The following is an 11,747-nucleotide window of genomic DNA, read 5'->3' as shown; positions in this document are numbered from 1 at the left end:
CAAACAGGCATTATCAACTCTGATCTCCCTTTGCATGACATTTAGATAAGCTGAGGAGGATGTTGCCTTGTTAAAACCGTTGGCTGAATCACAGTTAAACCCCTGCCCTCTTACCCTTGGCTTCTTGAGTTGGATCAACATATCAATGGTGTCTTCAGCTAGAGAGGTAGGGAGTTGGCATTAAAGCACGACCAGAAAGCTTTCATATTAGAGTGAAGAGGGAAGTAAAGTATAGATTCATTCGGCATCTGTGCTTTTCGGTAGAAGAAGCAATCCGAGCTTAGGAACGAGAAGAAACCGGAATGAGGCAGTGCAAATGATTACTGGCAAAACAGTGGTTCTTTTTCAAAGTTTGCCCATTTCCTCAGAACCTTTTCACTGAACTGTCAAGTTATTGACATCTCTACTGTACTTCAAATGGCTCGTAAACACTGTAACTGTATTTATTTTTTTCACGCAATATTATTTATATCTCGCGGCCATGTTGATGTGTCATCTGGTCGTCGTTGTAGGAACTATCCAACCAGAACAGTCTCAGAACTGTCCCTCTCACCCCAGGATCCACAGTCAGGGGGAGGTCCGATTGAGAAACGAGACAAAACATTGGCTGACAGACCAAAGAAACTCCACCATTACCAAAACGCCGTGACCTTGGTCATCCGCTCCAGCACTTGTGCAAATAGATAAATCTACGATCGCCTATGATGTGTACCAGATTACAAGGAATGAACAGCGATGGTTATCCTCATGTTTCCCCTTTGTTTTATAAACACAGAGATATTGAGACGACTTGTTAATAGTGTTGTAAAGAAACTGTCTTGCGATTTGGAATGGTGGGTGGGTGGGGGGTGGGTGGGGGGGGGGGGGGTTGAGGTTGAGGTTGTTATTTCAATCAAAAACAGACCACTTTTGGAATGAGAGTTTTTCCATCCTTCGTGACCTTGAGAAGCAAACGCTAGGTAAGCTCTAGGATCAAACTGCCACTCGATGGCAATCCAACAGGCTTTCGTGTGATCCCTTACGAATAAATATTACCAGACGATACAAGTTGGCAGCACATCTGATGTGTCTGGATGTGTGCTGTAGATGGAAACACAGATAAGCGAATAGGACATTTCGGTGGTTGCAAAATGTAACAATGTTCGTCTGAGGAAGAAGGAGTAGACCAAAGCACAGCGTGGTACGTGTTCATATTTCCTTTAATTAACTGAACACTAAATACAAAAGAACAAGAAAATAAATGAAAACCGAAACAGTCCCGTATGGTGCAAACACTGAAACGGAAAACAACTACCCACAACCCATAGTGGGAAAACAGGCTGCCTAAGTATGGTTCTCAATCAGAGACAATTGCCTCTGATTTGACAGCTGCCTCTGATTGGGAACCATACCAGGCCAAACACCTAGAAATATAACAGACAGAACCAAAACTTAGAATGCCCACCCCAACTCACACCCTGACCAAACTAAAATAGAGACATAAAAAAGGAACTAAGGTCAGGACGTGACACAAAAGGATTAGGGTGCTGATGTCACCCGACCTGGGAAACACAATTTGTCATGTCATGTGGATTCAGAGTGAACGTAAAGCAAACACACAAGACCTTGTCGCATTACACATACTGTATTACATATTCAAATATAACACTATATGGTCTATTACTGAACTGAATTAAGCACTTTCACTGAGAGAAATTCACTGATCCCTGACACAGCAAATGGTCATTATGTCTGTCAAGAGTGCACTGGTGTGGAATGGCTGAAGGGTACTGTACGCTCAACACTAGAAAGTCAACACTGACTGACAAGCTTAGCCCTGAGGAAAAGCTACACTCTGTGTGAATTTGCATGTTCACACACTCTTACAGGAAGTACAAATTCTAAATACAAACAGTGAAAAGAGAAACGTTCACACACATATTCATATGCTCCCGTTCTCGTTCCCACGCATACACACGCACGCTTGCAGACGAGCAGGCAGACACACACATGCTTGCAGACGAGCAGGCAGACACACACATGCTCGTAGACAGGCAGACAGACAGACAGACAGACAGACAGACAGACAGACAGACAGACAGACAGACAGACAGACAGACAGACAGACAGGCAGGCAGGCAGGCAGACAGACAGACAGACAGACAGGCAGACAGGCAGGCAGGCAGGGACACACATACACACATACACACAAGCACACTGTACTGTACAGAGAACAATAAACAGATGTGGATAGAGACCGATCCCTTCTGTGAGAGGGGATGCACATTCCCGTCACCAGTGTTCTGCAGCATTATGTTCCCATTACACACTGTTCTAATTAGCCAACCAGTGGTAGAGACACATTGAGAATCCCCATGGTAACCAGATCCCACATTGTCCCTTATATATTCTGTTTACTACTACAGACTATACTAGACCCCAAAGCCCTATTTCCTGTCTTCTTATTCTCCCTCTTCCCTCCCTTCCTCCCTCACATAGTTTAGATCAAATATTTCCGTATTCCATATTTCTCTGCATGTGCTGACAGACCGCCATTACCAAAGAAGCCCTGCTTAGCCCCCGAGGCCACGGCCGAGCATTGGTCTGCGAGAAAGATGCTCAAAGTACTGGCATGTCTGTATGGAGGACTGCACATGGACCAGTCCCAGCCCAGCTTCCTCAGGGTCTATCTGGCAATCGACCAGAAACACAATGTATGTTCAAAGCAAACAGCCAGAAGCCAACAAATCCAGTCAGTAAAACAGCCAGACAGTCAACTACACTAGGAGTCAATCCGCTGGCCTTCCATTTGATTCAACACAATTCCCTTGCGAAGGAGCACGATTTGTAATTACAAGCCATTGATCAGTGGGGGGGTGAGACAGAGCGACACTACCATCGATAATCACTCACTTTTTTCATAATTACTTCACCCCATCGACCTAACACAACACAAGACTCACAGCAACAGAGGTGAATAACATGATGGAAACTGAGCACCACAGTGGCTCTGAAAAGTACTGAGGGAGTCACGGAGAGACAGATCCTCTGTCAGATGTCTTGAGGGGAGGATGGGGAGGCACACGGGAGAGGAAAATTAGGTTAGGGGGGTTAAGCCCATCGCTGTATCGATTTAGTGTCCTCTTGACTATATACCTTTATATTGTTGTTACCAATCTGAGGTAAAGAATTATGTCTATTTTCACTCAATTGTGTGAGGTGAAATAGTGAGCTTGTGTAAAGTAGTAACACAAGCTGTCCGCGGTGATATTAGCGCTTTGTAAAATAATTGAATATGGCTAAATAATGTTGGAGGACAGTATAAAGTATGTCACTAACTATTGCGACAACTACATCAAGTTCTCACTCATTTAACCATTTAGAGAAAATGCTATCAAACACAATTTAACTGGGCACTGCTCTAGAGCTTCTGTAGTGACTCTGCAGCTGCCTGAACGTTCCCTACTAATACAAACGCCGCATATTACATCTGAATTGACTTGCAACGTTTGTTGATTTGACTTAAGAAAATGGAGAGCTGGCCATTTAAAGCAGGAGTCTGGTATTATTTGCTGGTGATGGTTGAAAATCGATGGCTTTGATTTGGCTCCCGAGTGGCGCAGCGGTCTAAGGCACTGCATCTCAGTGCTGAAGGCGTCACTACAGACCCTGTTTTGATACCAGGCTGTATCACAACCGGCATTGGTTGGGAGTCCGATAGGGTGAAGCACAATTGGCCCAGCGTCGTCTGGGTTAGGGGTTGGCCGGAGTTGGCCGTCACTGTGAAATAAACACGTTTAACAATAGTCTGCGTATGAGCAGATGTAGACACACGCTCCTGATTTCTCTCTCATACCTATTTGGCACCAATCCTTCTTTGTGCTCTGTTCAATGCATGTCTGACTTCAACTTTAAGACCTAGGAATGTGTAATGAGGAAAACTGATGCTACAGGTTCTCCCTCAGTCAGAAAATAGCTTCACATTTCAACAACTCAAGGCCAGGGCATTAACAGCATGAATGGGAGTTTTTATTCTTTTTGCGAAGGTTGGGGCTATGAAAAAATGAACATTGGCAAGTTTGTAACTTTTTGAACATGGTTGAGGGCATGTGTGTCTGGATTTCACTTCATTTTCGAAGTGGACGACACCCTGAAGACGTTTTGACATGAATAACGACCAGTTAGAGACAAGAAAATATAGTAAACTCAACTTGTGTTCCACTGATCACCGACACTGATCAACGATGAGGACGCCTATAGGGAGGAGGTCAGAGACCTGGCAGTGTGGTGTCAGGACAACAACTTCTCCATCAACGTGATCAAGACAAAGGAGATGATCGTGGACTACAGAAAAGGAGGACCGAGCACGCCCCCATTGTCATCGATGGGGCTGAAGTGGAGCAGGTTGAGAGCTTCAAGTTCCTTGGTGACCACATCACCAACAAACTATCATGGTCCAATCACACCAAGACACTCATGAAGAAGGCACGGCAATGCCTATTCCCCCTCAGGAGACTGAAAAGATTTGGCATGGGTCCTCAGATACATAAAAAGTTCTACAGCTGCACCATCGAGAGCATCCTGACTGGCTGCATTACCGCCTGGTATGGCAATTGCTCAGCCTCTGCCCGCAAGGCACTACAGAGGGTAGTACGTACAGCCCAGTACATCACTGGGGCCAAACGTCCTGCCATACAGGACCTCTATACCAGGAGGTGTCAGAGGAAGGCCCTGAAAATTGCCAGACTCCAGCCACCTTAGTCATAGTAGTCATAGACTTTTCTCTCTGCTATCACACGGCAAGCGGTACCGGAATGCCAAGTCTAGGTCCAAAAGGCTTCTTAACAGCTTCTGCCCCCAAGCCATAAGACTCCTGAACAGCTAATCAAATGGCTACCTGGACTATAGCAGAGAGAACAGTCACATTTTTTGTCTGCTGCTACTCTCTGTTTATTATCTATGCAAAGTCACTTTACCTCTACCTACATGTACATATTACCTCAATTACCTCGACTAACCCGTGCCCCTGCACATTGACTCTGTACTGGTACCACCTGTATATAGCCTTGTTACTGTTATTTTATTGTTGCTCTTTAAGTATCTGTTATTTTTCTAAATATATATATGTATCATTTTTACTTCAGTCAAGTTTATTTAAAAAAATATATTTTTTCTTTTTGGGGGGGGTTCTTTAAACTGCATTGTTGGTTAAGGGCTCGTAAGTAAGCATTTCATTGTAAGGTGAATACCTGTTGTATTCGGAGCATGTGACTAATAAAGTTGGATATGATTTGACTTACGTTCTACTCTACTTTGATGTATGTTACAGTTTAGTGAGAAATACCTTATTCTATCATGTTTCAATAACTCAGTTTCAACGCCAATGTTGTATTCTGATTGTATTCAATTTGTATTCAGCATTACAGACTATCGAATGGAAGTTGCCATCCTGAACTTCAGAATTTACTCCAATGAATGAACTCCAGTGTACACCACTTATGTGGTCTATTAAATATTAAACTTGCCGGACAGAGCTCCAACGCACCACTATTCCCCTAATACGCACATGCTTTTGGAGATGGCCAACTTGCGCAGGTACCCAGGAATATACGTATAGCGAAGCCAACTGTTGCTGACGTCACCGTTTCGCGGTATATAAATCTTGTGCGTCCATCCATGACCAGATGGCCCTTCTATTGCGTCATCAGCTGATTAGGTGATAGATGCGGCAGAACATGGCGGAAGGCAGGCAGAGTAGCTGACCAGATCTGTCCCTATGGGGCTTACATCATCAAGGAGGCGCCCCTTAACAACCCCTAGCAACACAACCCCACTGTGTCTGAGTGGCTAAGCCTGACCCTGAACACACAGAAGGGCCCATGAGATATCACCTTACAGGGCGTCATCTGACTGCATTCTGTCTGTGGCACAGAAAGGAATAAAGATATTTACAAAAATAAAATCTCTGTAGTCAGTGGCACATCTATCCCCTGTGAGTGATCACCGCCCGGCCTCACAGGCAGGCCTTGGGCTGGCTGCAGATGAATAAATATCTCTGTGATCTCGATGGTCAGTGGCATCAGATAACCTCCGGTTTTAAGAGCAGCATGCCATGTAGCAGGCCTCCAGTGAGAGGTGACCCAGATGGATCAGAGATTAAACACAGAAGAGACCCCCTTAGAGCTCCACACTGAGCCCCAGTCTGGTTGTGATCAACACATTCCGTTAATATACAATAAGGAGCCGACCCTGCCAGCTACGATGACACACCACAATGCAGCCTGGGTATTGGGGACTGGTGTTGCCTAATAAGATAAGATGAGTATTTTATCATTTATCCTTTGAACTCTGCGTTGCTGGGAAAGGGCTCCCAAGTAAGCTTTTCACGCTAAAGTGTACACCTGTTGTATTTGACACATGAAAAATAAACAATTCCTCGGTATCGGGGACGGGTGTTGCCTAATACAGTGAGATTGTTCTCGGAGAGTTTTAATGAATCATTTCCCACCCCTGTGGGCTTTGATTGATGGATTCCAAACGTTGTGTTTGTCGCAGAGCTGTGATATTCCTACGTTCACACACCCTCCCGCCTCTCCTGTCAGCGTTGAAGGGCACCTGAAGATGTTTATTTAAACACCCAATAGGGCCTCTTCGACTTAGTGCTGCTTCCATATACTCTCTGTGCACAAGGAATCAATTTCAAACTGAGGTTTCTGCAAGTCTCCTAAAACATTCAGGATTACATTATGAAGTGATTGGACCATGAACCATTAAATCACAAGACATGAATATCGATAGAACCCTTATCATATAATTTTAATGAACAATTACTTAAAACCTAACGGGTAACAAATGAAATGTAAAAGCATTTCACAGTCCTTAGATCAGAAGGCCCATCTTAGATTGGTTTCATTGTCTGTCATTTCTGATAGTCTGTCATTTACAAGTGCAAGCCATCCTTTGAATGGGGACTGCAGTTACTGTCAAAGTTGCTAGAGGGTGCATTGACTTCAAACTGTAAATGTTGGTATTGTCCCATCATGGCTATTGAGGAAGTTCATAGAAAGCTCAGGTCACGCCTGTGACAAGAGGGAGTGGGGCGTGCTGAACACTTACAGTATGTGACATGGGACTGGGGAGCGAGTGAAAGATCACGAGTTCACTGAAAAGGCCAATGATAAAGTCAATCGGGAGCCTGTGACCCCCCCCCCCATTACAGTCCTTGTAGTCTGTAATACAAACACATCTTACATCTGCACTCGAACCTTCACGAGGAGCATGGGTGAGATGGTTAGTTTAATTGGAGTTGAATGGAAGGAACCATCCCCTTAGACAGACAGACATTCCATGGGATTACTAAGAGTTCTGTGGTCAATATGAAACAAAAGGCACTTCGTTGAATCAGGAATCATGGCACTAACACATTGTCTGGAAAAGTCATTGCTACAAACTATACATACACAAAAACAATCAATCAAGCACATATATACACGCGTACTGTATAAAACTAATTTGGTCTGTGGTGTGAATTGATTTGTTCCGGTACTTAAAAAAGCAGAAGCGTAAAAGTAATATCCGAGTGACTGCTTCTTCTCAACAGCGTCGTGACAGTCAACAGCGTCGTGACAGTCAACAGCGTCGTGACAGTCAACAGCGTCGTGACAGTCAACAGCGTCGTGACAGTCAACAGCGTCATGACAGTCATGCTTTGCATAGTTTGGTTCAACTGCTGAAATGTCTGCTATCCTGCCAAGGAGCGTGAATCACAACCGCCTTCATTTACCAACTTCTGAGGTAAATAAGAACCTGCTTCTTTGACAAGTGGACAAAAAATAGTAATTTGTGACACCACACTTTGGGGAATGAGCTCAAACCCTCAGCATTTGTTTGAAAGATGCAGACACCCAGATTTCATGGACAACAAAACAATGCTATAGGCTACAGTATAGTTCTTTGGCTTAGGTTTTCAGATGGCACTGGAAAAACATTAACAGTGTATACCCACAGCATCTGTAACTATAACCAGATGACGTATTCAACCACAACCCCAATAGATGGTTTCTATTATGACCCTATAGTGCAATCATATAGGGATCATATACCTTGTCCTGTGAGATCTGCGTAAGCAACAATAATGTCAAATCATCCCAAGAAAAGGATCAGTGTTTTTTGCTGTTGTATTGCTTCCTGTTTCTTCTCTTTTCTCTTTCAACCGATATTCCACAGAAACATCCAAGTGTTTCACAGAGTCGCGTTCAATAAAACAACCACCCAAGTCCTCTCTTACCTTCTTCATATCCTCTCCTCTTATTTATAAAACCAGCTTATTTATGTACAAGTCTTTCCTCATTGTGTCTGTTTAAACATGTGACTGCATCCCCTTGCTGGGATTGAACGCGCCCTGCTTGTCGTGCGCCCCGGAGATCCAATGGTAGCAGTCGGTGGCGGACTTATTGCGTGGCGTGACAGCGCAACGGGTACAGTAGACGATGCCCAGTGCCACCATCACCACGATGAAGATACAAAGGGGCACCAGGAGGCCTACCAGCAGCCAGTTGGCACCATCCTGCTTCTGGATACTCTCATCCTCCTGGGAAGGCTCCCCCTCATCCTCCACCCCCACCACGTCCTCCTGGGGCAGCTCCCTCTCATCCTCCACCCCCACCACGTCCTCCTGGGGCAGCTCCCTCTCATCCTCCACCCCCACCACGTCCTCCTGGGGAGGCTCCCTCTCATCCTCCACCCCCACCACGTCCTCCTGGGGCGGCTCCCTCTCATCCACCCCCACCACGTCCACCTGGGGCAGCTCCCTCTCATCCTCCACCCCCACCACGTCCTCCTGGGGCAGCTCCCTCTCATCCTCCACCTCCACCAAGTCCTCCTGGGGCGGCCCCCTCTCATCCTCCCCCTCCACCTCCACCAAGTCCTCCTGGGGCGGCCCCCTCTCATCCTCCCCCTCTACCTCCACCACATCCTCCTGGGGCGGCCCCCTCTCATCCTCCCCCTCCACCTTCACCAAGTCCTCCTGGGGCGGCCCCCTCTCATCCTCCCCCTCTACCTCCACCACGTCCTCCTGGAGCGGCCCCCTCTCATCCTCCCCCTCCATCTCCCCCACGTCCTCCTGGGGCGGCCCCCTCTCATCCTCCCCCTCTACCTCCACCACGTCCTCCTGGGGCAGCCCCCTCTCATCCTCCCTCTCCACCTTCACCACTCCCTGGTTGGGTGTGAGGGGGGTTTGAGGAGCCAGGGGAGAAGGTAGGGAGGGGGTGTGCTGGCCTGGGTCCTGGTCCATCTCTGGGGGGGATGTCACCCACCCATCGTCAATTACCCCCACATCCTCATTCTCATCAGCTTCATCATAGTTGGATGCGGGGACATACTGGTCAGTGATTGGCTCCTGCCACGTCGTAAGTCCTTGGTCCTGGCTGGTGGGGGTGGAACTGATCCAGAACCAGTTCCAGGCCCCTCCCGAGATAGTGGAGGTGGGGAGGACTGAGGGACTGGTAGTGGTCTCCTCATCCTCCTCAAACCAATACCTGTCAGATGTGGGTGTTGGGGTGGGGATTGTGTCGGATGTGGGTGTTGGGGTGGGGATTGTGTCGGATGTGGGGCTGGGAGAGAGACTGGGCATGGGTTCCAACTCTGGCTGGACCTTGGCTGGGACATTCCAATTCATGATGTCCCAGCCAGGTGTATACTCCTCTTCCTCCTCCTCTTCCTCCTCCTCGTCCTCCTCCTCGGGCTCTTCCGTGGGGGAGGGCAGGAATGGGTTGTGGTTTAGGACTGGCTCCTCCTGGGGTGCGCTGGTCACCCAGATGATGTCACTTTCCAGTCTGGGAGGGTCTGTGAGCCAGTCCAGGGACTCTTCCTCCTCCAGGGGCCAGTCGGTGTAGGTCTGCTGGGGGTCCCACATGGAACCAGGTTGGCGGGTGACCCAGGGGTACGAGGGCGTGACTGCGGTGGGTGAGTCCTCTCCTATCTTCCTGCAGGAGAATTGGTCAGAGAGTAGCTCGTAGCCCACCTCGCAGTAACACTCGAAGCCCCCCTCGTAGTTCACACACATCTGCTGACATGTCCCAGGGATCTGACACTCGTCGGTGTCCTGGCAGTGGGAGGGGTCCTCGGGCAGGGGGGAGAAGCCCAGGTGGCAGTGGCAGATGTGGGAGCCAGGCGTGTTCTCACAGGCGTGCTCACAGGGGTCATCCATGCACTCGTCCACGTCCTCACAGTCGCCCTCCTGGTCCGACCGGTAGCCCTGGCGGCAGCGGCACTCAAAGGTTCCCGGGGCGTTGACGCACAGCTGCTCGCAGGGACTTTGCAGGCACTCATCTACATCCAGGCAACCTCGCTCATCCGGGTCCAGCATGTATCCTTCGGGGCAGGCACAGCGGTAGCCGTCCGACAGCGGAAGGCATTCAAACTCACAGGGGGCACTGTGGCACGGGTCGACAGCAACACATGTCTGCCCGTCGTCACCGAGCTGAAAACCGTCCGAGCACTCACAGTAGTAGTGTTCCCTAGCCTCCTGGCAGAAATGCTCGCAGCCTCCATTGTCCCGATCACACCAGCTCTTCTCTGTGGTGTCGGAGCAGAGGGGCGTCTCCCTGGACCACCCCACAGTGCCATCCTCCCTCTGCACACACAGCACTGACTGCTCCTCCTTGGTGCCCCCCGGGCAGGGCACCGTGGCTACAGATCCAAAGGGCACGTGGGTAAGAAGGCTACTGAGGAGACTGAAGGGGGTACTATAGAGGGCATTGCCGCCCCCCTCACTCCAAATAGCAGGGCACATGCCCTTGTAGGTGTAGTGGCACAAGTAGCCATCCACAGGCACCGAACACGAGCCGTCCAGCCATTTAAAATTATCATGCTGCTCGTGGGCGGCTGTGCCATAGGTCATAACCACACAGCGCGGGGCCGAACAGGTACTCGGTGAGTCATCCCTCAGCCAGTTGGTGTACTGGGTATCCTGGTCACCCGTAATCCAGGAGAACCCACGGAGAGGACGAGTGGCGGTACACTGGCGAGGCTGTCTCTGGAGACCAATCCACACCCGGACCTTGGTTCTGAGGCCCCGTAGCTCCACGCTGGAGAAGAGAGCAGCGATAGTGTCAGCCCCCTCTTGGAGTTTGACTGTGGCCAGGTTGCCTCCCTTCTCCTTGCAGCTCCTCCAGGAGTCTAGGAAGGTCTTGCGCTGGAAGTAGACCACGAAGCAGCCGTCCTCGTTGCACAGAGCGTCCCTCTCCTGTAGCTCCTGGCCCCATACAGGGGGACTATAGTAGAGGAGACCCAGTAGTGAGACAACTACAGCAGCAGCACAGCGCACTGGGGAGCCCATTGTTAGTTACTTACTTTTCAAATCCTCGCTTTTTCTTCTTCTTTTTTCTCTTTCTCCTCTTCAACTTTTTTACTATTTGTTTCTTGTTTTTTTTCTTCTCATCCAAACTTTTCTCTCTTCATCTGCACAATACCTCTCCAAACGTCTCTCTCTCCAACTACCTCAGTCTTCCCTGCTAACAGAGTTCTGTGCCGGTGTTGAGTGCTTGCAGATTGTCCCTAGATTTCAGAGAGGGAGTGGGAAGAGAGAGAGGGAGGGAGGGAGGGAGGGAGGGAGGGAGGGAGGGAGGGAGGGAGGGAGGGAGGGAGGGAGGGAGGGAGGGAGGGGGAGGGAGGGAGGGAGGGAGGGGAATGAGCGAAGGAAAGAGGGAGGGAATTGAACAAAATAATTATGTTTTTGGAAGAGGTGGGGGTTCTCAATGTGTGTGTGT

At 48.7% G+C, this 11,747-nt stretch overlaps 1 protein-coding gene across 1 annotated transcript; it reads right to left on the bottom strand.

The window, feature by feature from the left end:
• Positions 1-1,181: 1,181 nt before the first annotated feature.
• cd248a (CD248 molecule, endosialin a) lies at positions 1,182-11,532 on the bottom strand. The gene is made up of 2 exons (XM_064940723.1): positions 9,182-11,532; positions 1,182-8,611 (listed from the first exon to the last, which is right to left on the bottom strand). Exons 1-2 carry the CDS (start codon positions 11,315-11,317, stop codon positions 8,339-8,341), a joined length of 2,409 nt encoding a protein of 802 aa, XP_064796795.1. The 5' UTR covers positions 11,318-11,532; the 3' UTR covers positions 1,182-8,338.
• Between the last annotated feature and the right edge of the window lie 215 nt (positions 11,533-11,747).

The sequence above is a fragment of the Oncorhynchus masou genome, chromosome 27 (genome assembly GCF_036934945.1).
Source record: "Oncorhynchus masou masou isolate Uvic2021 chromosome 27, UVic_Omas_1.1, whole genome shotgun sequence".
Lineage (NCBI taxonomy): Eukaryota > Metazoa > Chordata > Actinopteri > Salmoniformes > Salmonidae > Oncorhynchus > Oncorhynchus masou.
Note: the sequence above shows the minus strand (reverse complement) of the source record. Positions and strands in the feature narration are given on the sequence as shown.